Source organism: Micropterus salmoides, unplaced genomic scaffold (genome assembly GCF_014851395.1).
Source record: "Micropterus salmoides isolate LMB-PRFRI ecotype aquatic unplaced genomic scaffold, ASM1485139v1 Ms_hic_scaffold_8, whole genome shotgun sequence".
In the NCBI taxonomy this organism is placed as follows: domain Eukaryota; kingdom Metazoa; phylum Chordata; class Actinopteri; order Centrarchiformes; family Centrarchidae; genus Micropterus; species Micropterus salmoides.
The window spans coordinates 807,294-831,895 of record NW_024044570.1 but is presented as its reverse complement, the minus strand read 5'-3'; the positions used below and the strand labels follow the sequence as shown (position 1 = coordinate 831,895).

The following is a 24,602-nucleotide window of genomic DNA, read 5'->3' as shown; positions in this document are numbered from 1 at the left end:
TCCTCACTCCGTATTCATGCAGACTGAATGGGCTGCGCTTGCGCAACAACCTGCCGCTGTCCAGGGTAGAATGTTAAATACCCAGGGCTCACCGTGAGGCGTTCAGGGACATCGGGAGGAACCGCGCTGCTCCTCTTCCCGTCTCCAGGTTGAGCGCGCATCTTCAGAGGGTCGCAGTTATCAAATTATTGTTTTTACAGATTTCAAATGCAGCATTACAAATACTCCAGTGCTGTAAAAATGTTACATGTAGGCTACTACTTCATTAATACCATTTATGTATTTAACTTCTGTACAAATATACTTCAGAACAGTAGGGGAGAATTTCTCCAATCAGGAACAAGTTAGGAATCACCTGATTCCCTCTGTTTGCTCAGTTTAGTCTTTATTCCACCCTGAGGCAGCACAGCTAGTTAAGCTATAGGCCTAATGGGGAAATGGGGAAAAATATTTTGAGGTAAGAAAGCATTTTTGTGAACTTAATATTTTAGCATTGCTGGGTTTGTAGTTAAACTCATCAACCTTAATCATGTTTATTGTGTGTATGTAGATCTTTCACGCCAGTTAGAGCTAATGTTAATTTATGGCTGGTCTGGGTTAGTTTTAACTACAAAGTAAACTATTGTAAACTATATATTTATATGTTTTCTTTGCCTGATGGTGCAAGACAAACAAGCACAAACACACAATGATATGTAGTTAGTGCACATTTGTTCTGTTAACTTTTAATATCAGTACTATGACTGACCACACACACACAAAGCTCTCAATATCACGTTTGTCTCATTTCCTTATTACATAATGTTAAATTTCACCCTGGTGTACGTTACAACTAACCCAGACTAAGGGGTGAATTGTAACGTTTCACTCCTTGTGTTTAAGACTAAACCATGTAATTCCTGTCTGTGTTGCAGAGATAACAGTTACTCACTTTAATTGCAGACACTTGTAACTAGTTTGGTTCACATTTCGAACGCACCGGCTTAAAAGAGCTCCGAGCCACAGACAGAAATGTCAGAAATCTTACATCCATCCCCGGTCTCCAGTGAGTGAGTGTTCATCTATAAAAATAAAATAACAACATTTCAATGTAGGAGCTGCCTCTACTACTTTTATATTTACTGGTGAGTACTTTGATTTACTACAATCATATGGCATCATAGTTTTTGTTTATCTTGTGTCTTGAAATTGTTCAGGGGTACTTCAGCAAACAAAAACTAATTAAGTTTAAATGGATTATGAACATTGTTCTTAACTTTTAATTTACAGAACCAAAAACCTACGATAGTTAACTCACTGAAAAATAAAAATGAAAAGTATTTAGCTGACTCCTTTCATGTGCTGCACAATCTGCTCTGGCAATGTGCACGTAGCCATCCGGGTGGGTCGGGACGATTTTATAATTAACAGTGGTGAAAAGTGAGCCTACTGTACCTAAATACACATTTGAGCTCCATGTTATTCTACGTCATACTTCTACTCCACATACATTTGATACCTTAAGTTACTAGTTACTTTGTGGATTTAGATTAATAATACAAAATATAATCAATCATTTGGTGAAATTCACAAGTTAGTACTGAGTACTTCAGTGCAGGACTTGTACATATAACAGATTATTTTTAATTGGTATTACTCCTTTTACCCACGTATAATATCTGAGTTCTTCTTCCACCATAATCGATAATCGACACCAGAGTTCAGTTTGACCACCACAGGACTCTTGCCAGTTGTCTGTGAACATGACAAATTATTGGATTTAACATATGAATCAGAAAATGGCATGGAACATTATTAAGAAGTATTTTTCTTGCCTTATTTGTTGTTGTCTTGTAGCATCAGATCACACTAGCTTCTTTAACATTCCTAAATTAATCAGAACTATAGGCATTTTTCACTGAAGACATTCAGTGAAGACAAGGAAGCATCTGGAAACGTTACAGAAATGATGGCAAACCAATGTGCAAAACAGAAGAACCCTTTTAGTCCCAGGCTTCCATTTATCTGCTTCCTAAACCCTCTTTAGCTTCAGTTATGGATATAGTTCACCTTTTCTGTTTCAGGATTACTAGGGCTATTTTAAAATGAAGAAACATTGAAGAGGTATGATCAATTATATACTGTACAGGTCATCAAGTTGCGAAATGTCCCCAGTTAAACGAGCAGGCTCGCCATTAGGGAGGGGAGTTCAGGTGAGCCATACTCGCTTCAATATCTCTGTCCCTAAGAACTGCAGGTCGTGGTTCCGCTCCGGTAAAGGTCTCTGTGATTGTCATTGTGGAGGTGGGCGGGGTTTGCATTCAGCTGCAGTGGGGAGAGGTTCAGTTCTGCTCTACCCTCCCTCAACACATTTTCCCCACTTGAGGTCAATGATGCTGCACAATCTCTGTGCTCTACACTACGCTCGTGCCTGGATAGCCTGCGTCCTCTATCCACCAAGCCTGCTCGCCAGAACCAGCCCCACCCGTGGTTAACTGATACCATCCGTGGGCTCCGTACTGATCTCAGAGCTGCTGAAAGAAAATGGTAAATAACCAAAGATCCCGCCGACTTTAAGGGCTACCACCTGCTCCTATCCTCCCTCTCAACAAGCATCAGTGCTGCCAAAACTAGAACTGCGTTCTATAATGACAGAATAAGCAGTGCCGCTGACTCAAGGAAATTATTTTCCACTTTCAAAGCGCTACTAAATCCTCCTCCTCCTCCTCCACCACCAATTAACTTGTCTGCTGATTCCTTTGCTGCCTTCTTCACAGGCAAAGTGGCGGCTATAACTAGTCAACCTTTTCCCGACCTGGTCAGCTCCCACTGTGTGAACACGGCACAGGAAAACCATATCAATCACTCACGTGATAAATACTTCTCTGGCTTCAGGAACCTTCCCGACCACTTTCAAAAGGGCTCGGGTTACACCCTTACTCAAAAAGCCCTCACTTGACCCAACTCAAGTTGAGAACTACGGGCCAGTTTCTCTTAGATAGAAGAGAAACTGGCCTGTTAACAGAGATAACCATGGCCTGTACCAGAAGCTGGGTGGCGTACTGAGCAAGGTAGGGCCTGATTTTTCTGGTGTTGTATAGAGCAAAGCGGCACGACTTAGAGACAGCAGCAACATGGTCTGAAAAGGACAGCTGGTCATCAATCACGACACCCAAGTTTTTCACCGCCCTGGTTGGAGTGATGGTTGAGGAGTCAGTTTGTAGTTTGATGTTATGGTGGATAGATGTTATGGTTTAGTTGAAGGTGGAAAGCCTTCATCCATGCAGATATGCCCGAGAGACAGTCCGTGATCCGCTGATTGGGCTGCAGCTTTAGCTGACCTTCTCTTACAGACAGAAGAGCCGTTTCAGTAGAGAGGCCACTCTTAAAACCAGACTGGTATGAATCTAGGAGGTCATTCCGTGAGAGGAATTCTGAGACTTGTTTGAAGACTGCTCTAGTTAGGCGACATAGGCAGTTGTGTGGGGCATAAAATGTCAGGGGGCAGCGCAAGAGATGTTTTTTGAATCAGCGCAAATCAGCTCAGCCAAGCTGATGCGACACCGGCAGTTATAATAATCAAGTGCACCCTAGCGCTGTGAGTCCAGACAGCTGTGACGAGAGGTCACGTAACTGGCTGCAATATATACACATCTAAAACTGAGGTACAAGCTTGCTTTGTTTGGAACTGTGACCTGCACTTTATCGGAGCTGCTCGTGTGAGATTTCTGCCTGATCACAAGTGTTTTCGGTTGGTTTCGGTTGGTTTCGGTTTCACATGCAGCATGCGGTCCCAAACTGTGATGGTCAAGTGGTCTAAAGGGGATGGCCCACTATCAGCAGAGCAACAACTAAATGCACAGCAGAGTACAGGGCAGGTGGACTTGAAAATATTATGAATTCTCATTAAATGATGACGTTAGGATTACGTCTAAGACCCTAAGAAGACCTTTGGCGTGACAGAGTGGCCCACCCCGTCTCACGGAAACAGCTCCAGCGTTTTTTGGGGTTTGCCAACTGCTGTTGCCGTTTTATTCGCGATTACAGTAAAGTTGCTGCCCCACTCACACAACTCACCTCACCTGCTGTTCCATTTGTCCCTCTGTTTTCCTCTGCTCCTATCCTGTTTCACCTTGATGTCTTGTTATAGCTTTTTGTGGAGGTGGACTCATCAGACTCGGGGGTTGGAGCTGCGCTGACCCAGCGCTCACAAAAGGACACAAAATACATCCCTGCGCCTTCTTCTCCAAACGTCTTTCTGCAGCGGAAAGGAGCTCTGACGTAGCCTGCTCCATCTGCACCTGTACGCGTTCTGTACCTTGCTGGGGGCCACGGCCAGCCTTAAGTCTGGCTATCATCCTCAGGGCAATAACAGGCAGACAGAGTGGGCCAACCAGGACCTGGAGACTGTGTCACAATCCTTAACCCCTCCTCTTGGTCCAGATCGCTACCCTGGGTGGAGTACGCCCATAACCCCCTCTCTCCCGCTGCCACAGGTATGACTCCATTCATGGCCATGCTTGAATATAATCCCCCTTTTTTCCCTGACCAGGAGAAGGAGGTGGCAGTCCACTCAGTTCTGGCCAGTGCTGGTGTCGGCAGGTCTGGAGAGAGACCCGGACAGCGCTGGTCAGCCAACGGGCTCCTGCTCCCAGAAACAAAAAAAAAGAAGAAACAAAAAGTATAAACTCATCTTGTTCCAAAGCTGTGTCAAGTTATTTCTCAAGGAGGATAAAACCTGACTTCAGAGCTGCACTGAGAGGAGGAGCAACAGTGACAGAGGAGAGCTGCAACGTCACATTTCCTCAAGTCAAAGTTAGTCTGAGTGTCAGCAGAGCTGCGGTCGAGACAAGTCTCTCTGTTTGTCTCTAAAGAAACATTCAACTTTTCTCAACAAAACAGCAGAATCTCTGCCAAACCCTGGTGAGTACACGGCCCTACAAAGCTGAAGAGGGTCCAGCAGTATGCAGTGGATGTGACCCTCGATCCTGATACAGCACATCCCTACCTCATCCTGTCTGATGATGGAAAACAAGTTAAACATGGTGATGTAAAGAAGAATCTCTCAGACAATCCAGAGAGATTTGATTATTTTGTTATTGTCTTAGCAAAGCAGAGTTTCTCTTCAGGAAGATTTTACTACAAGGTTCAGGTTAAAGGGAAGACTGAGTGGGATTTAGGAGTGGCCAGAGAGTCGATCAACAGGAAGCGAAACTTCACACTGAGTATTCAGGATGGTTACTGGAGGTTAGTGTTGAATAAAAATGAGTACAAAGCTTCCAGTCCGTCTCTCTCTGAAGTCTCAGCCTGAGAAGGTGGGGGTGTTTGTGGATTATGAGGAGGGTCTGGTCTCATTTTATGATGTTGATGCTGCAGCTCTTATCTACTCCTTTACTGGCTGCCGCTTCACTGAGAAACTCTACCCATACTTTAATCCTGGTCTTAAATATGGTGGTAAAAACTCTGCCCCTCTGATCGTCTCTCCTGTCAATCACACTGATTTCTACATTTAATGTAATAATTTTTCAGTATCTGATCAATGTGTTTTTTTTTCTGTAAATGTTTCTTTGATGTGTCTCGTTGCTACTTACTACTACAACACACCAATTTTACCGTTCTGATTGATTTGATCTAATATTGTCTAATTTATTCTAATAACTGCATTACCTGCCTTCAACAAATAATCAGAAAACAATGTCCTCAGAAATAAGAAGCATTTGGACGTTCTTTGAATGTTTGGCTGCCAAAATCTAAACCTCTTACCTTCTGCTCATTGTTTCTATAAGAAGTGTTGCAAACTGGCACAAATTACTGAAAAGCAGTTTATAAATGAGACAAAAGCCTTTTGTTTTTCTTTTTCTTTTAAATAATTTTATTGTGTCTGATTCAATTAGTTTGTGAAAAACCGCTGATGACGTTTCTAATGACACCAAATCATGTGATTAAAAACACCATCAGCGGTTCTCAGACCTGACTTTAGATCATGAGTTTGTAGAGAATAAGTGACACCCGAGGACGCCATCTAGTGGAGTTCAGAACAAACTGCAGCCTGTGGCCATGAGGACGCGCTCTGAATAAATAACCACACAGTGTGATGCTGCAGCAGATTACATGACTGCTGCAGCTCAGTGAGATCAGAGTCTAAGTGGTACAACTCTGTCTAATGTCACTGATGAGCTTTTTTTCAGAGCACGTTCTAAAATAAATAACACATTACTGTCACAAAGTATTGCACTTTTAAAAACAGAGAATCAGAGAGAAGCCCATTAATCTGCTACTGTGGCCCAATCAGATTCTCCATCTCAGTCTGAAACTCTTATTTTCCTCCTTCTAATCTTTCAGAGAGAGAAAAACTGCAACACTCTGGAGAAGAGCAGAGGGATTAGTTGCTGTGATGGATGACAGACTGTAAAGTGTTTGGGACAGATAAATTATAATGTAACAGACTAAGAGACTTATTTTGAAGTGGATCATTTGGAGCGGAGGTCTACTGTGGGCAGCGGAGGTCTACTGCCGGGCAGCGGAGGTCTACTGCCGGGGAGCGGAGGTCTACTGATGGGCAGCGGAGGTCTACTGTGGGCAGCGGAGGTCTACTGCCGGGCAGCGGAGGTCTACTGCCGGGCAGCAGAGGTCTACTGTGGGCAGCGGAGGTCTACTGATGGGCAGCGGAGGTCTACTGATGGGCAGTGGAGGTCTACTGCCGGGGAGCGGAGGTCTACTGCCGGGCAGCGGAGGTCTACTGCCGGGCAGCAGAGGTCTACTGTGGGCAGCGGAGGTCTACTGTGGGCAGCGGAGGTCTACTGATGGGCAGCAGAGGTCTACTGCCGGGCAGCGGAGGTCTACTGCCGGGGAGCGGAGGTCTACTGATGGGCAGCGGAGGTCTACTGATGGGCAGTGGAGGTCTACTGCCGGGGAGCGGAGGTCTACTGATGGGCAGTGGAGGTCTACTGCCGGGGAGCGGAGGTCTACTGTGGGCAGCGGAGGTCTACTGCCGGGCAGCGGAGGTCTACTGCCGGGGAGCGGAGGTCTACTGATGGGCAGCGGAGGTCTACTGATGGGCAGTGGAGGTCTACTGTGGGCAGCGGAGGTCTACTGCCGGGCAGCGGAGGTCTACTGTGGGCAGCGGAGGTCTACTGATGGGCAGCGGAGGTCTACTGCCGGGGAGCGGAGGTCTACTGATGGGCAGCGGAGGTCTACTGATGGGCAGCGGAGGTCTACTGTGGGCAGCGGAGGTCTACTGTGGGCAGCGAAGGTCTACTGCCGGGCAGCGGAGGTCTACTGCCGGGGAGCGGAGGTCTACTGATGGGAAGCGGAGGTCTACTGCCGGGCAGCGGAGGTCTACTGCCGGGCAGCGGAGGTCTACTGTGGGCAGCGGAGGTCTACTGCCGGGCAGCGGAGGTCTACTGCCGGGGAGCGGAGGTCTACTGATGGGCAGCGGAGGTCTACTGATGGGCAGCGGAGGTCTACTGTGGGCAGCAGAGGTCTACTGCCGGGCAGCAGAGGTCTACTGATGGGCAGCGGAGGTCTACTGTGGGCAGCGGAGGTCTACTGCCGGGCAGCGGAGGTCTACTGATGGGCAGCGGAGGTCTACTGTGGGCAGCGGAGGTCTACTGCCGGGCAGCGGAGGTCTACTGTGGGCAGCGGAGGTCTACTGCCGGGGAGCGGAGGTCTACTGATGGGCAGCGGAGGTCTACTGTGGGCAGCGGAGGTCTACTGCCGGGCAGTGGAGGTCTACTGCCGGGGAGCGGAGGTCTACTGATGGGCAGCGGAGGTCTACTGTGGGCAGCGGAGGTCTACTGCCGGGCAGCGGAGGTCTACTGCCGGGCAGCAGAGGTCTACTGTGGGCAGCGGAGGTCTACTGCCGGGCAGCGGAGGTCTACTGCCGGGGAGCGGAGGTCTACTGATGGGCAGCGGAGGTCTACTGATGGGCAGTGGAGGTCTACTGCCGGGGAGCGGAGGTCTACTGATGGGCAGTGGAGGTCTACTGCCGGGGAGCGGAGGTCTACTGTGGGCAGCGGAGGTCTACTGTGGGCAGCGGAGGTCTACTGCCGGGCAGCGGAGGTCTACTGATGGGCAGCGGAGGTCTACTGTGGGCAGCGGAGGTCTACTGCCGGGCAGCGGAGGTCTACTGTGGGCAGCGGAGGTCTACTGCCGGGGAGCGGAGGTCTACTGATGGGCAGCGGAGGTCTACTGTGGGCAGCGGAGGTCTACTGTGGGCAGCGGAGGTCTACTGCCGGGCAGTGGAGGTCTACTGCCGGGGAGAGGAGGTCTACTGATGGGCAGCGGAGGTCTACTGTGGGCAGCGGAGGTCTACTGCCGGGCAGCGGAGGTCTACTGCCGGGCAGCGGAGGTCTACTGTGGGCAGCGGAGGTCTACTGCCGGGCAGCGGAGGTCTACTGCCGGGGAGCGGAGGTCTACTGATGGGCAGCGGAGGTCTACTGATGGGCAGTGGAGGTCTACTGCCGGGGAGCGGAGGTCTACTGATGGGCAGTGGAGGTCTACTGCCGGGGAGCGGAGGTCTACTGTGGGCAGCGGAGGTCTACTGCCGGGCAGCGGAGGTCTACTGCCGGGGAGTGGAGGTCTACTGATGGGCAGCGGAGGTCTACTGATGGGCAGCGGAGGTCTACTGATGGGCAGTGGAGGTCTACTGTGGGCAGCGGAGGTCTACTGCCGGGCAGCGGAGGTCTACTGCCGGGGAGCGGAGGTCTACTGATGGGCAGCGGAGGTCTACTGATGGGCAGCGGAGGTCTACTGATGGGCAGCGGAGGTCTACTGTGGGCAGCGGAGGTCTACTGATGGGCAGCGGAGGTCTACTGCCGGGGAGCGGAGGTCTACTGATGGGCAGCGGAGGTCTACTGTGGGCAGCGGAGGTCTACTGCCGGGCAGCGGAGGTCTACTGTGGGCAGCGGAGGTCTACTGCCGGGGAGCGGAGGTCTACTGATGGGCAGCGGAGGTCTACTGTGGGCAGCGGAGGTCTACTGATGGGCAGCGGAGGTCTACTGCCGGGCAGCGGAGGTCTACTGCCGGGGAGCGGAGGTCTACTGATGGGCAGCGGAGGTCTACTGCCGGGGAGCGGAGGTCTACTGATGGGCAGCGGAGGTCTACTGATGGGCAGCGGAGGCCTCTCTTCCGTATTTTCTGCGAGACTGCTGGAATTTAAATGCCTCTGGCAGACGACGCTGAAGTCAGCTTCCGATTCGGCAGTTAAGGGGAAACTTAAGGGAAACCTAAGTGAAAGTTAACTTTCTTTCTTCGCGACCGATTCTCTGTTTTTTGCCCCTCTTGCTGCTGTGAAAGCTGTTACGCATTTTAGGCAAAGCCTTAACGCTGTCTGAAACACTTTTTTAGATTTGAAAAAACTTTATTTTATTTGTGAAAAAAGAAAAAAGGGCAATTTCACAGCTTTTTCTCCACATGCAGACCTGTGAGGAATAATAGTTCGTACATTCTTTAAAAGGGCTAATGCGCACACACATGTACACACACGCACACAGACACAAACAAATGTAGGTTGTCCCTGGTGGAATTATTCCTGATGCTTTTCTTTCAGTTACTTATTTAAATTAATTATTATTCCAGCTCTCGTGGCTGTGCTGTGTTGCTTATTTATTGTGCGTGACTGTTTCTTGTTTTAATTTTCTCTTAGTTGTCTTACTATGTCAGCTGTTTATTGCTGCTGTTCGGCTGGTTGTCTTTTACTATTATTATTATTTTTATTGTTTGTGTTTGTTTGTTTGTTGTTGTTTTTCTCCTCCCCAAGCCCCCCTCTCTGTTCTATTGCAGGTTTGGTTGCTTTCTGCAATTGGTGTTTCCCACTGCTTTTCCCTGTTGTCCCCACCTTCCATCCTCCTTCTCTTGCAAGTCTTGTCCTTTCTCTGTGCTGTTCTGTTTGTGCCCCCCATCCCCGTGTCTGCCCCCCTGTCCGGCCCGCTGACAAATCAATGACAATGGAGTATATTAATACTCTCTTGTTAAAGTAAAATCTGTCTGGCACAACATGGTATCCAGCTCACCAAACTTTATACCAGACTGCTGGGCAGGACAAAAAAAAAAAGAAACAAACAAGAAAACACTTCAGCTTTCAGGGCTCCAGACTAACTGTTTATACTAGGAGCACTGTGGCCCCTAACTGAATATTTTAGGCAGAAAATTTAGGGGCGAACACCTTAAATTAACCTGCAACGCAACCTTTCACATTTTCCCTATTTTAACTGTATTACAGATAAATGCTTTGGTAATAAATACAAAACTAAAGGAGTTTAAGGAGTTGACAACCCCCCGAGGCAATTTACCCTAACCATCGCATAAGTTAGTGCCTAAACCTAAGTCAGTAAATATATGCATGTCGACCGGCTAACCCTACAGCTGTGCACATCGGCCGTGAGCCCGTTAGCCTCCTTTGTGCTGGAGCGCTATTGCAAACTGTAGAGTATCATATACATGCAAAATTGCTGTTTTGTGTTGTGATGGCAATTCGAGTTTTCAAATAAATCTCATTTTCACTTTTGTCCTCAGAGTGTGGATATGTCTGCTGCCAGCTGTCTACTGACTGAAGATCAGTTTCTGTGCTCCATCTGTCTGGATGTGTTCACTGATCCAGTCAGCACACCATGTGGACACAACTTCTGTAAAACCTGCATCACTGAACACTGGAATACAAATGTCCCGTGTCAGTGTCCCAACTGTAAAGAGGTTTTCAACACAAAACCTGAGCTGCAGGTCAACACTTTCATCTCTGAGATGGCTGCTCAGTTCAGACAGTCAGCTCAACAGAAAGCCAGCAGCAGCAGCACCAAACTGAAGGCCCTTAAGTTCTGCCTGGGGGGTCTGATGTGTGTCTTCATGCTCTGGATGGTTTTAGACTCCAAGACAGATGAGGCTGTTCCTCTGAAAGAAGAAGGCGTTGAAATCCTGAAGAGACGACTGAGGATTCAGGAGATCAAACGCTCAGTGGAGCTCAGTAAGGAAGATGCAGACAGAGAGATAGCAGGTGGTGTTCAGGTCTTCAGCGCTCTGAAGGAGTCTGTTGAGAGAAGCCAGGCCGAGCTCATCTACACGATCAAAGAGAAGCAGAGAGAGACAGAGAAACAGGCTGAAGGCTTCATCAAAGAGCTGGAACAGGAAATCTCTGAGCTGAAGAAGAGAAGCTCTGAGGTGGAGCAGCTCTCACGCTCTGAAGACCACCTCCACCTCCTCCAAAGCCTCCCGTCCCTGAACGCTGCTCCACCCACCAAGGACTGGACAGAAGTCAGCGTCCGTCCACCTTCATATGAGGGGACTGTGAGGAGAGCTGTGAATCAGCTGGAGGAGACGCTCAGTGAACAGATGAAGAAGCTGCTGGAGGCCGAGCTGAAGAGGGTCCAGCAGTATGCAGTGGATGTGACCCTCGATCCTGATACAGCACATCCTGCTCATCCTGACTGATGATGGAAAACAAGTTAAACTTGGTGATGTAAGGAAGAATCTCCCAGACAATCCAGAGAGATTTTTTCCTTCTGCTATTGTCTTAGCAAAGCAGAGTTTCTCTTCAGGAAGATTTTACTACGAGGTTCAGGTTAAAGGGAAGACTGAGTGGGGTTTAGGAGTGGCCAGAGAGTCGATCAACAGGAAGGGACAAATCACAAGGAGTCCTCAGAAAGGTTACTGGACGATATGTTTGAGGATTGAAAATGAGTACTACGCTCTTGATGACCCTCCAGTCCGTCTCTCTCTGAAGTCTCAGCCTGAGAAGGTGGGGGTGTTTGTGGATTATGAGGAGGGTCTGGTCTCCTTTTATGACGTTGATGCTGCAGCTCTTATCTACTCCTTTACTGGCTGCCGCTTCACTGAGAAACTCTACCCATACTTTAATCCTGGTCTTAAATATGGTGGTAAAAACTCTGCCCCTCTGATCATCTCTCCTGTCAATCACACTGAGTAAACAAACATTTGATTTCCTACATTTAATGTAATAAATGTATCTTTTATTTCTGATACATTGTTGATTTGTCAAATTTTCTCAATATTTGTTTTTCTTTTTTTACTACAACACACTAATTTTACAGCTCTGATTGATTTTATCTACTGTCGTCTAATTTATTCTACTGACTGCATTACCTGCCCTCAAGACTGTTAAATAATCAGAGATAAGAATCTTTTGCATGTTCCTTAAATGTCTGGCTGCCAAATCCAAAACTTTTGTCTGATCATTGTTTCTATAAGAAGTGTTGCATACTGGCAGACTGCAACTGCAGACGACGAATGTTGCTCTTCACAGCATGAAATAAATACACAACAGTTTTCCTCATAAGGACGTGTATTTAACCTTTTTTCTGCATCTTGTCATTATAGAGCTGGATGCTGATGGTCAGTTTATGTAATTTACATGTTACAGCAAACTGGACTGTTTGTTTTCAGTCCTTCATTTCACTGCTGCCCTCTGACGTCCTCCTTAAAAACAAAGTGCAAAACCCGTCTGACCACACGTATCAGTCTACTAACAGACAAACCACTGACTGCACCATCACTGCTTTCTGTATACAGTATATAAACATGCTAATGTATTTAGTTTTATTCACATAATGTGGAAAATATCTGCTGACTTTCTAAATTACTCTTTCACACACACACGTCCCATTTCTAGTCTCACAGCTGGTCATGTTTCACCAGCTGGTGTCAAGTGAACGTTCAAATAAAGACTTGGTGTCCATGTGAGCCAAAGTGTATCTGCACTAGCATCAAATCCAAACCTTCCTGGTTAGATAAAGACCCAGGGTCGAGCCTTCAGGTTCCTGCAGCAGTGTCTTTGTGGAAGAAGCTGTGGATTTGCTGAGCTGCAGCCTGACCCACGATGGGCTCCAGCTCAGCAGGGGCCGCGTTGCAGAGCTGCCGGATGCTGGAGAAGTGCCGCAGCAGGGCCAGAGCTTTGACCCTGCCGACCCCGGGGACCTGCTGGACCAGAGCCGGGACCAGCGGGTCCAACAGCCGAGATGAAGTCCTCCTCCTGAAGGGGTTCTCTCGGCCCTCCCCGTGAACCTGGGGACGATCAGAGCAGGTTGGAAAATCAGACAACAAAGTCTACTGCTACGAGAGCTTCAGGCCAGACGGCTCAGTTTGACCCCTTCTGTGTTCGACTCTCTTAAACTAAAACAGACTCGGGTCACGTGGATGGTTTATCACTGTTTACACAGCCTTAACGCTGTCTGAAACACTTTTTTAGATTTGAAAAAACTTTATTTTATTTGTGAAAAAAGAAAAAAGGGCAATTTCACAGCTTTTTCTCCACATGCAGACCTGTGAGGAATAATATAGTCCCGATTTGAGAGCTCTAGGTATAGTGGTTTTGGATCTGGACCTGGTCTAATGTGGTCTGCATGTGGAGAAAAAGCATTGCCCTTTTTTTCATTTTCGCAAATAAAATAGTTTTTCAAATCTAAAAAAGAGTTTCAGACAGCATTAAGGCTTTGCCTAATATGCATAACAGCTTTCACAGCAGCAAGTAAGTTTTAAAACGGAATAATGAAAGAAAGAACCATACACAGATTTTTTAAATAAGCATATTTCTGTGTTTTTCTGCAATATCTTTTTGGTTTCATAAAAAAAACCCTTGGGGTTGCTTAGCAGTTGCTAGGCCAAATCTTGGTGTTGCTATAGCAAATACACCCTCTGGCGCCGCCCCTTACCTTGTGCCAAAAGAAGGTCGTAATCAGCTCAAATCTGAAGGCCAACAAAACCTCACCTGTAGAGCAGGAAGAGGCTGAGCAGCACTGGAAAAGCATGAGAGTTTTTCTCAAATGAAACTTAACATTCGTCTGTGTGTCAGCAGACCTGCAGTACAGAAGAGTCTCTGTTTCTCATGAAAGAAAGTTCAGCTGACTTAACAACACAGCAGAGTCTCTGAGGAACACTGGTGAGTACAGCTGATATTATTTACTGCGTTTCAACAAACAACATTAAGAAAACACTTCGCGGTGCATCTGGGAGTCATTTTTTTCTCTCCCCCCCTATTGGCTACTGGGGTTCTTGCCTGCCTGTTACAGTCGTGGCGTCCTACTCTCACTAACAACTACATTCTTTAACAGGCTTATGCGCACACACATGTACACACACGCACACAGACACAAACAAATGTAGGTTGTCCCTGGTGGAATTATTCCTGATGCTTTTCTTTCAGTTACTTATTTAAATTAATTATTATTCCAGCTCTCGTGGCTGTGCTGTGTTGCTTATTATTGTGCGTGACTGTTTCTTGTTTTCATTTTTCTCTTAGTTGACTTAATATGTCAGCTGTTTATTGCTGCTGTTCGGCTGGTTGTCTTTTACTATTATTATTATTTTTATTGTTTGTGTTTGTTTGTGTTTGTTGTTGTTTTTCTCCTCCCCAAGCCCCCTCTCTGTTCTATTGCAGGTTTGGTTGCTTTCTGCAATTGGTGTTTCCCACTGCTTTTCCCTGTTGTCCCCACCTTCCATCCCCTTCTCTTGCAGGTCTTGTCCTTTCTCTGTGCTGTTCTGTTTGTGCCCCCCCATCCCCGTGTCTGCCCCCCTGTCCGGCCCGCTGACAAATCAATGACAATGGAGTATATTAATACTCTCTTGTTAAAGTAAAATCTGTCTGGCACAACATGGTATCCAGCTCACCAAACTTTATACCAGACTGCTGGGCAGGACAAAAAAAAAAGAAACAAACAAGAAAACACTTCAGCTTTCAGGGCTCCAGACTAACTGTTTATACTAGGAGCACTGTGGCCCCTAACTGAATATTTTAGGCAGAAAATTTAGGGGCGAACACCTTAAATTAACCTGCAACGCAACCTTTCACATTTTCCCTATTTTAACTGTATTACAGATAAATGCTTTGGTAATAAATACAAAACTAAAGGAGTTTAAGGAGTTGACAACCCCCCAAGGCAATTTACCCTAACCATCGCATAAGTTAGTGCCTAAACCTAAGTCAGTAAATATATGCATGTCGACCGGCTAACCCTACAGCTGTGCACATCGGCCGTGAGCCCGTTAGCCTCCTTTGTGCTGGAGCGCTATTGCAAACTGTAGAGTATCATATACATGCAAAATTGCTGTTTTGTGTTGTGATGGCAATTCGAGTTTTCAAATAAATCTCATTTTCACTTTTGTCCTCAGAGTGTGGATATGTCTGCTGCCAGCTGTCTACTGACTGAAGATCAGTTTCTGTGCTCCATCTGTCTGGATGTGTTCACTGATCCAGTCAGCACACCATGTGGACACAACTTCTGTAAAACCTGCATCACTGAACACTGGAATACAAATGTCCCGTGTCAGTGTCCCAACTGTAAAGAGGTTTTCAACACAAAACCTGAGCTGCAGGTCAACACTTTCATCTCTGAGATGGCTGCTCAGTTCAGACAGTCAGCTCAACAGAAAGCCAGCAGCAGCAGCACCAAACTGAAGGCCCTTAAGTTCTGCCTGGGGGGTCTGATGTGTGTCTTCATGCTCTGGATGGTTTTAGACTCCAAGACAGATGAGGCTGTTCCTCTGAAAGAAGAAGGCGTTGAAATCCTGAAGAGACGACTGAGGATTCAGGAGATCAAACGCTCAGTGGAGCTCAGTAAGGAAGATGCAGACAGAGAGATAGCAGGTGGTGTTCAGGTCTTCAGCGCTCTGAAGGAGTCTGTTGAGAGAAGCCAGGCCGAGCTCATCTACACGATCAAAGAGAAGCAGAGAGAGACAGAGAAACAGGCTGAAGGCTTCATCAAAGAGCTGGAACAGGAAATCTCTGAGCTGAAGAAGAGAAGCTCTGAGGTGGAGCAGCTCTCACGCTCTGAAGACCACCTCCACCTCCTCCAAAGCCTCCCGTCCCTGAACGCTGCTCCACCCACCAAGGACTGGACAGAAGTCAGCGTCCGTCCACCTTCATATGAGGGGACTGTGAGGAGAGCTGTGAATCAGCTGGAGGAGACGCTCAGTGAACAGATGAAGAAGCTGCTGGAGGCCGAGATGAAGAGGGTCCAGCAGTATGCAGTGGATGTGACCCTCGATCCTGATACAGCAAATCCCTGGCTCATCTGTCTGATGATGGAAAACAAGTTAAACTTGGTGATGTAAGGAAGAATCTCCCAGACAATCCAGAGAGATTTTTTCCTTCTGCTATTGTCTTAGCAAAGCAGAGTTTCTCTTCAGGAAGATTTTACTACGAGGTTCAGGTTAAAGGGAAGACTGAGTGGGATTTAGGAGTGGCCAGAGAGTCGATCAACAGGAAGGGACAAATCACAAGGAGTCCTCAGAAAGGTTACTGACGATATGTTTGAGGATTGAAAATGAGTACTACGCTTTGATGACCCTCAGTCTCTCTCTCTGAAGTCTCAGCCTGAGAAGGTGGGGGTGTTTGTGGATTTTGAGGAGGGTCTGGTCTCCTTTTATGACGTTGATGCTGCAGCTCTTATCTACTCCTTTACTGGCTGCCGCTTCACTGAGAAACTCTACCCATACTTTAATCCTGGTCTTAAATATGGTGGTAAAAACTCTGCCCCTCTGATCATCTCTCCTGTCAATCACACTGAGTAAACAAACATTTGATTTCCTACATTTAATGTAATAAATGTATCTTTTATTTCTGATACATTGTTGATTTGTCAAATTTTCTCAATATTTGTTTTTCTTTTTTTACTACAACACACTAATTTTACAGCTCTGATTGATTTTATCTACTGTCGTCTAATTTATTCTACTGACTGCATTACCTGCCCTCAAGACTGTTAAATAATCAGAGATAAGAATCTTTTGCATGTTCCTTAAATGTCTGGCTGCCAAATCCAAAACTTTTGTCTGATCATTGTTTCTATAAGAAGTGTTGCATACTGGCAGACTGCAACTGCAGACGACGAATGTTGCTCTTCACAGCATGAAATAAATACACAACAGCTTTCCTCATAAGGACGTGTATTTAACCTTTTTTCTGCATCTTGTCATTATATAGCTGGATGCTGATGGTCAGTTTATGTAATCTACATGTCACAGCAAAATGGACTGTTTGTTTTCAGTCCTTCATTTCACTGCTGCCCTCTGACGTCAAAGTGCAAAACCCGTCTGACCACACGTATCAGTCTACTAACAGACAAACCACTGACTGCACCATCACTGCTTTCTGTATACAGTATATAAACATGCTAATGTATTTAGTTTTTATTCACATAATGTGGAAAATATCTGCTGACTTTCTAAATTACTCTTTCACACACACACGTCCCATTTCTAGTCTCACAGCTGGTCATGTTTCACCAGCTGGTGTCAAGTGAACGTTCAAATAAAGACTTGGTGTCCATGTGAGCCAAAGTGTATCTGCACTAGCATCGAATCCAAACCTTCCTGGTTAGATAAAGACCCAGGGTCGAGCCTTCAGGTTCCTGCAGCAGTGTCTTGCCAGGAATGTGTGGTTGCATGGATTTGATTGGCCAACTCAATCCCTTGCTGGATGGGATTTCTTGCAGCTCTGTTGTTTTGTCTTCACTACTTACGATCTGAGCAATGAGCTGCGAGGCCTCAGTCTGCCCGCTGACCGGCAGTAGAGTCAGGCCGAGGTCAAACACCACAAACTTCTGCACAGCAGAGAAGTACTGCTCACTGAGTCTGGTGTTCTCCACCAGCACCAGCTCCTGGAAACTACTGCTGCCCTTTAAAACAGGACAGACAGAGTTCATATCAGACACAGCAGCACACAGGAGCTTTTAGCATTTTCTTCACACTGAGACTGTAAAATTCCTAACGTTTGAGTAAAGATGAAGCCGAGAACACGCCGTTCTTCAATCTGCTGTGACAGTTTGCATTTTAAATGTGACAGACTTATAAAAAACAGCACATAGTAGAGGCTTCATCAAACACATTAAATAATGTCAAGTGCACGCTGCAGGAGTCACCGGAAGAACTACATCACACTTTAATATTGATTTTGAGCGTAGCCAACTACACACATGTAACAAAGGTGTAGGGCAGCAACTAAGGATTTTTTTTTTTTACTTTAACAAGAGAGTATTAATATACTCCTTTGTCATTGATTTGTCAGCGGGCCGGACAGGGGGGCAGACACGGGGATGGGGGGCACAAACAGAACAGCACAGAGAAAGGACAAGACCTGCAAGAGAAGGAGGATGGAAGGTGGGGACAACAGGGAAAAGCAGTGGGAAACACCAATTGCAGAAAGCAACCAAACCTGCAATAGAACAGAGAGGGGGGCTTGGGGAGGAGAAAAACAACAACAAACAAACACAAACAAAAACAAACAATAAAAATAATAATAATAGTAAAAGACAACCAGCCGAACAGCAGCAATAAACAGCTGACATAGTAAGACAACTAAGAGAAAAATGAAAACAAGAAACAGTCACGCACAATAGATAAGCAACACAGCACAGCCACGAGAGCTGGAATAATAATTAATTTAAATAAGTAACTGAAAGAAAAGCATCAGGAATAATTCTACCAGGGACAACCTACATTTGTTTGTGTCTATGTGTGAGACTGTGTGTGTCTGTATGTGTACATGTGTGTGCGCATAAGCCTGTTAAAGAATGTAGTTGTTAGTGAGAGTAGGACGCCACGACTGTGCCACACCGACCCCAGCAACAGGCAGGCAAGAACCCCAGTAGCCAATAGGGGGGGGGGGGGAAAAAAAAACAAACAAACCCCCCCCCAAAAAACAAAATATATGACTCCCAGATGCACCGTGATGCAAATGCGCGATCCAACAGACGCCCAAAAATAAAGTTACAAAAAAACAAATAAACGACCATCCAAATGCCAGTTGACAACGCAATGCTGACGAAACGCAAGAGGCATAACCCGCGGAAGAGCAGCGCCCAGACCGACCGTGGCACGCACACAACATAGACCAGTGCCGCCCCCCACCCAGCACCCCACCGCCTCGCACCGAACAACCAAAACGCCCAAATGCCACGCAATCATCAACACCAATGCACAAGTGACGAGCCCAACGTGCGCACTGCGCGAGCACGGCGACACCCAATGCCCGGCAGCCCCCCATGAATCCCGCGTGCGAGGTCGGGCAAACGAGAGAGAGAGAGCGGCAGAACACGACAGCGAAAGCCAGCGCAGAGTAACACCAGCAGCAAGTCCCAGTCCGGCAGCAAACGCACCGCGCAGGTCACCGTGCACATGCCAATAAAAGTCCGCCGTCCCCCCAACCGCCAGAAAAACTTAGGCAGTCCGCGCCATCTGGCATCCCCCATGCACAGCACGCCCCCAGGCTGCCGTGCAACACCCGCCAAACCAGCAACGAGGCAAAATCAACCAGCTCAGCTGCATGCCACCACCAACCCACCCAACCGTCAAGGGCCGAGAACTCCAGGCACAAGCCCAGAATAAACCGGAGCACAGCCCTGCCCCGCACCCACACTGCACATCCCAAAAACTAACTTTATACTAACTTTATACAGTATCCAGGAGTCCAACAACTGGCCGACAGAGAAATGGGGAAGCATGGATCTGAGGCTAACGAAGCAAATCAGGGACGCAAAGTGGTCCCTCCAAGCCAGCGAGGAAATGCTTCCCCCGGACTCCAATGTAAAAACTAAACGCCCAGCAGCCATCCAGAGACCCTGCACAGGGAAGGGAAAAAAAAACACAATGCATCAAGATGCATCGACAATCGCCCCACAATTCCACCGCAGCCCTCCAAACCGCAACCCAGAGACCCCCACCCCTAGTAGCCAGGGCACCCCGCGACCCCCCAAAGCACAAAGGACCCCAGACTGCATGTCCCGCGGGAACAGGAAGAACAGCAGAAAGCCGTGCCTTGATGCTCCCCGCTGCCAGGGAGAACCAGGCCAACAATCCCCAAGCCCAGCCAGAGGTATCCCTTCCCAGAGTGCAGGCAGAGCCAGCAGCCCCCGAGCCCCGTAAACGCGAGGCCGATCTCATCCCTGGACGGAGGCCCAGCCCCCTCAGTCAACCACCCCCAAGGAGGAGCACCAAAACCCACCCCGACAACACCGGCCATGTGCCCCAGAGACTCCCGATTGCCCCAACTGTGAGATAGCCGGCAGGTGGAAGCAGCGGGAGCCCCACCCCTGCCGAACAGGGCCCAGGCGAAGAGAGGAGACAACGGGCCCCCAGGCCCAGGGACACACCACCCGCCCAGAAATGAGTTGAGGTTGTGGAGCCTCCCATCGTTCCCCTCCCAGCCCCCCAAGCCCTCTGTGTCTAGTGTGTAATTAAAATTGAGGGGTGGCCAGTGGGGGAGGAAGAAGGGCGAGGCCGCAATTAAGCAGCCCCACCCACCAAACGCCCTGCAGCCTGCCCGCCCCCCAGAGTTCTAAGGGTGTATGTAGAGAGACATGACCAAAGGGGGCAAGGTGAAGGAGGTCATAGGGAGGCTAGAATGGTCCTCCCCACTGGGACCAGATTCCTGACTGGCCCCATCATTCAGTCCCGTGCCCTACCCCCCTAAGCAGTAGGATGCCAGGTGCCTCCAGCCCAGGGCTTATAGCAAGAGCCCCTCTAGCACCAGCAGCACCCCCGAGTCAGTGACAACCCCGCCCAGCCCCAGGAAGGCCCCTAGGGCTTAGACCCGAAGGTACCGTCCCCAAAGAAAAGAGGCAGTCTTTGCAACTGAAATTGGGTCTTTTTATTAATAATTTCATTTAATTCAAGTTTTGATTTTCTCAGATCATTCAGCATGTGTTCCTGTGGGGAGGCAGCAAGGGCAGTTTCTAATGTTTTTATTTTTTGTTCTAGCTCTGATTCACAAGATCTTTCTTTCTTTTTTTTGTATGATGAATAGGAGATTATTTTACCTCTCATGACTGTTTTTGCTGCCTCCCAAAGAAGACATGGCGAGGTTCCTGGCAGGTCATTAATTTCCATATATATTGCCCACTCCTTTATGAAATAACTTATAAAATCTAGGTCTTTAAGCAATGATGCATTAAATCTCCAACTTCTAGTTGGCCGTGTGACCCTTTGTGATAGAAACCGGTGCATGATCACTGATAGTGACAGGGTGAATCTGAGTGTCGGAAATGTCTGTCATAATTGGGCTGCTAACCAAAAAATAGTCAAGGCGAGAGTATGAGTGGTGGACTGGTGAAAAGAAGATATATTCTCTAAGACTGGGGTGGTGAGAACGCCAAACATCGCAAAGACTAAAATCGCTCATGTGTTGTTTAAGGATGTCTGTTGATTTCCAAACACGGTGACCACCTGCCGTACTCAACTTGTCAACTGCTGGATTACATACCATGTTGAAGTCCCCTCCTAATATAAGAGCTGTGTCTGAGTGAGCACATAGTGAGCTGAAGAAAGCATGAAAAAAGGAGGGGTCGTCAACATTTGGGCCATAGATGTTAACAATGCATAAAGGAGTATTTTGAATCGAAATGAACAATAATGAATCGACCCTCTGGATCAGTAGTGGTATTATGATTGAAGTGTGTTTTTCTATTTATCATAATGGTGACACCCCTTTGTTTTGAGTTATAACAGGCCCCTTCCTATCTCACAGACCTGCTCCACCACCACAATCCCTCCTGCAACCTCCGCTCCTTTGACACCAACCTCCTCTCACACAAATCAGGACCAAGCACCGCACCTGGGGCGACAGAGCTTTCACCGTCACAGCCGCCCCTCTGGAACTCCTTACCCATACACATCCGAGATTGCAGCGACATGGACTCTTTCAAAAATCACTTATCAAAACCCTCCTTTTTAGACTAGCTTTTAACATCAAATAGAGCCACTTGCTCTCATGTATTTCCGCACCACAGGTTTTTATCTACTATTCTTATATTTTATATAATGCTATTTATGTTTTTAATCGGTTTTAAAAGTACATAACTTCTGCTTTTACCTGTAAAGTGTCTTTGAGTGTCTTGAAAAGCACTATAGAAATAAAATGTATTATTATTATTATTATATGTTAAAATGTTACGTTTCTTGTCCAACCAACAGTCTAAAAGTATTTAGTTTAAAGAATGACATTTAGCAGATTATCAAAACAGTAATTTTCTCACAATCTACTAATCAATTAATCAACCGATCGTTTTAGCTCTACAAGGAGCATGTGTGGTTTTTACACTGACTACTGAGAGACATGAAGTTTAACTTTAGAAAGTGTTGAAAAGAGAAATTCCACATCAACAGTTAAAACAGATACAAAATGAGATACATTAACTCAACAAAATGTCATGGAGGTCATTAATTTAACAACATCCAATAAATGTGAATGCAGGTTTTAGTGGGCGTTTTCCTTTCACACAGAACTCCACTCAGAAACACATTAAAAGCTACTCTAATCACCAAAAGACGATAATATCAAACAGTTAACAGACTCTTCTGACGCTTTAGCAGCAACTCGTCGGCACTAATACCATCTCATTAGCAACGTCTGTTTCTGTAAAATGTCAAGTTAAAGTTTCCCCACAGTCATTAACAAGGAGCACGCAGGGATTCAAGAAGCTGTGGTTACATTATTTAGGCATTTAAAATAGATGACATGTGAGCCGAACTGAAGAGTGGAAGTATTTAAAACAGACAAGCTGTGCAGTCATATTATATAAGGTTATATAAAGTATTTAAGAGAAACAAACTTACACATCGATATTTTTTGAATGAGGTTTGGCACAAGTTTGTTGCCTCCATGTAAGAATGACGGCACATATTGTTAGACAGCGTTACACGCTGACCTGTTGGCATTTGGCTGTTTTAAAAGAAGATTTAATTACCCTTTAAGCTTTGAATGAGGGACGAGTTTTCTCCATTTCTTGCTGGCAATAACATGTCCGTAAAAAAAAAAGTAGGCATTATGAGTGTGGCTCAACAATTTTAGTTAACACAAGTTGTGTTTTTACATTGACAGTCATCATTAAAAAAACTATGACATCAAGGGTGTCACTTTGTGCTGAAAAGTGGTGGGGACATAAGGGCAGATTAGGGGTGTGATGATACACTTGGATTACGAGACGTGACGAGAACAAGACGAAAAGATTTTTAACACCATTTTGAAGAAATAGGAAATGCTGAACTATATGGGGGCGGGGTCAGAAAATTGGAGCATGTAACACTTAATTTCCTGCATTCTGGAGACATTTTCTGCTCCAATGTAAGGTGGAAATGTCTGTATTTATATAAAGGGAAACAGAAAACATAAAATGTGACAATTCATAAACAAAAATATAACAAAATAAAATGCAGCAGTCAGCCAATGCAAGCTACTTTCAGAAAAGTGATGGGGACATGTCCCCAGTGTTAGGGATCACAGAAAGGACTTGTGAGCGGAAGTAGGCAGGCACACAGGCAGGAGCTCAGAGATGGCAAAGGAGTTTGGGGGGCTGGCGGAGAGTTTCCAGTCTCGGGGGGGATCCGATCGCACGGTGTCAGGACGGGCAGGCAGACTGGCAGGCAGTGAGCAACGGACTGGCGATCCAGAATACAGGCAGGCTGTGAGCAACGGGCTGGCGATCCAGAATACAGGCAGGCTGTGAGCAACGGGCTGGCGATCCAGAATACAGGCAGGCTGGCAGCGACTCCGCACTAGGGGGGAACTGTGGCAGACAGGAAACAAGAGGTTAGGCAAAGTCACAAAAGGTATTTAGGCAAACTAGGACACTGTGGGTAAACGGACAAACTGGCGACGAGTGGAGACTGAACCAGAGCTTAAGACTGCAGGCGTTGATGAGTCACAGGCCAGGCCAGGACACGCCCAATCACACACAGACAGAAACAACAGGGGTGGGGAAACTGAGAACAAGAGGAAAAGAGGGGAGAGAGACCAACCCACGACACCCAGTGTAAATGTCATCACATCTACACAAGAATGCAGAACCTGAACTATGTTGCTTAACATGACAACCTGGTTTTCCCTTTGCTACCTTTGCTCCTGCACGCAGTGTAAATGCAATTAACCCTTTAACTGCCTCACACTTTTCTGCTGCTTTTAAAGATTCATTGTTGTACAATCTTGATGGCTGTAATCTCATTGTTGAGGAACTCACCTCCCAATTCAATTCAATTCAATTCAATTCAAATTAGCTTTATTGGCATGAATGTAACAACAACATTGCCAAAGCATCATATATACAACATAAGAACAATCAGCCCCATACATTTCATTAAACAAGTAATTAAAGGCCCCTCCCACTTTGATTGTACTTGTACTGAGATATTGGACTGTGTTGCTCCACTGAGGGAAAAACCCTTTGACTTTGAGACAGAGAGGCCACACAAAATATTGACACTTTGGCCCAATTTGGACATTTTCACTTAGGGGTGTCCTCACTTTTGTTGCCAGCGGTTTAGACATTAATGGCTGTACAGTCACTACTTTACACTGTTATACAAGCTGTACAGTCACTACTTTACACTATTATACAAGCTGTACAGTCACTACTTTACACAGTTATACAAGCTGTACAGTCACTACTTTACATTGTAGCAAAGGGTCATTTCTTAAGTTTTGTCACATGAAAAGATAGAATCAAAAATATACAATAATTTGAGGGGTGTGAGATACTGTATTGAAATCCACCGAATCGTGAGCTCTCTCTTGAGTTATGTGCACGCTATTTGTCTGAGCTGCAAACCAAGGAGGAATGTACTGTACATTCTGGCACAACAAGGCCAGAAATTATGAGTTTGGATAACTGCACAACCCATTAATA

General features: G+C 46.6%; 1 protein-coding gene and 2 pseudogenes across 1 annotated transcript; 2 read left to right on the top strand and 1 right to left on the bottom strand.

Annotated features, from left to right (window-relative positions):
• The first annotated feature begins 4,770 nt into the window (after positions 1-4,770).
• On the top strand, positions 4,771-11,899 carry LOC119894058 (annotated as a pseudogene).
• A 357-nt stretch (positions 11,900-12,256) lies between these two features.
• LOC119894067 (Fanconi anemia core complex-associated protein 24-like) lies at positions 12,257-17,656 on the bottom strand. The gene is made up of 2 exons (XM_038706568.1): positions 17,448-17,656; positions 12,257-12,993 (listed from the first exon to the last, which is right to left on the bottom strand). The coding sequence occupies exons 1-2, from the start codon at positions 17,628-17,630 to the stop codon at positions 12,742-12,744; spliced, it is 435 nt and encodes a 144-aa protein (XP_038562496.1). The 5' UTR covers positions 17,631-17,656; the 3' UTR covers positions 12,257-12,741.
• LOC119894059 lies at positions 13,717-16,497 on the top strand (annotated as a pseudogene).
• Positions 17,657-24,602: the final 6,946 nt, after the last annotated feature.

What these genes read in the sequence shown, in the direction of transcription:
- LOC119894067 (XM_038706568.1), bottom strand. Translation starts at nt 17,630, where the DNA reads ATGAACTCTGTCTGTCCTGTTTTAAAGGGCAGCAGTAGTTTCCAGGAG. An exon ending in CGCAGCTCATTGCTCAGATC is followed by an intron (nt 12,994 to 17,447) that starts GTAAGTAGTGAA and finishes GATCGTCCCCAG; the next exon opens with GTTCACGGGGAGGGCCGAGA.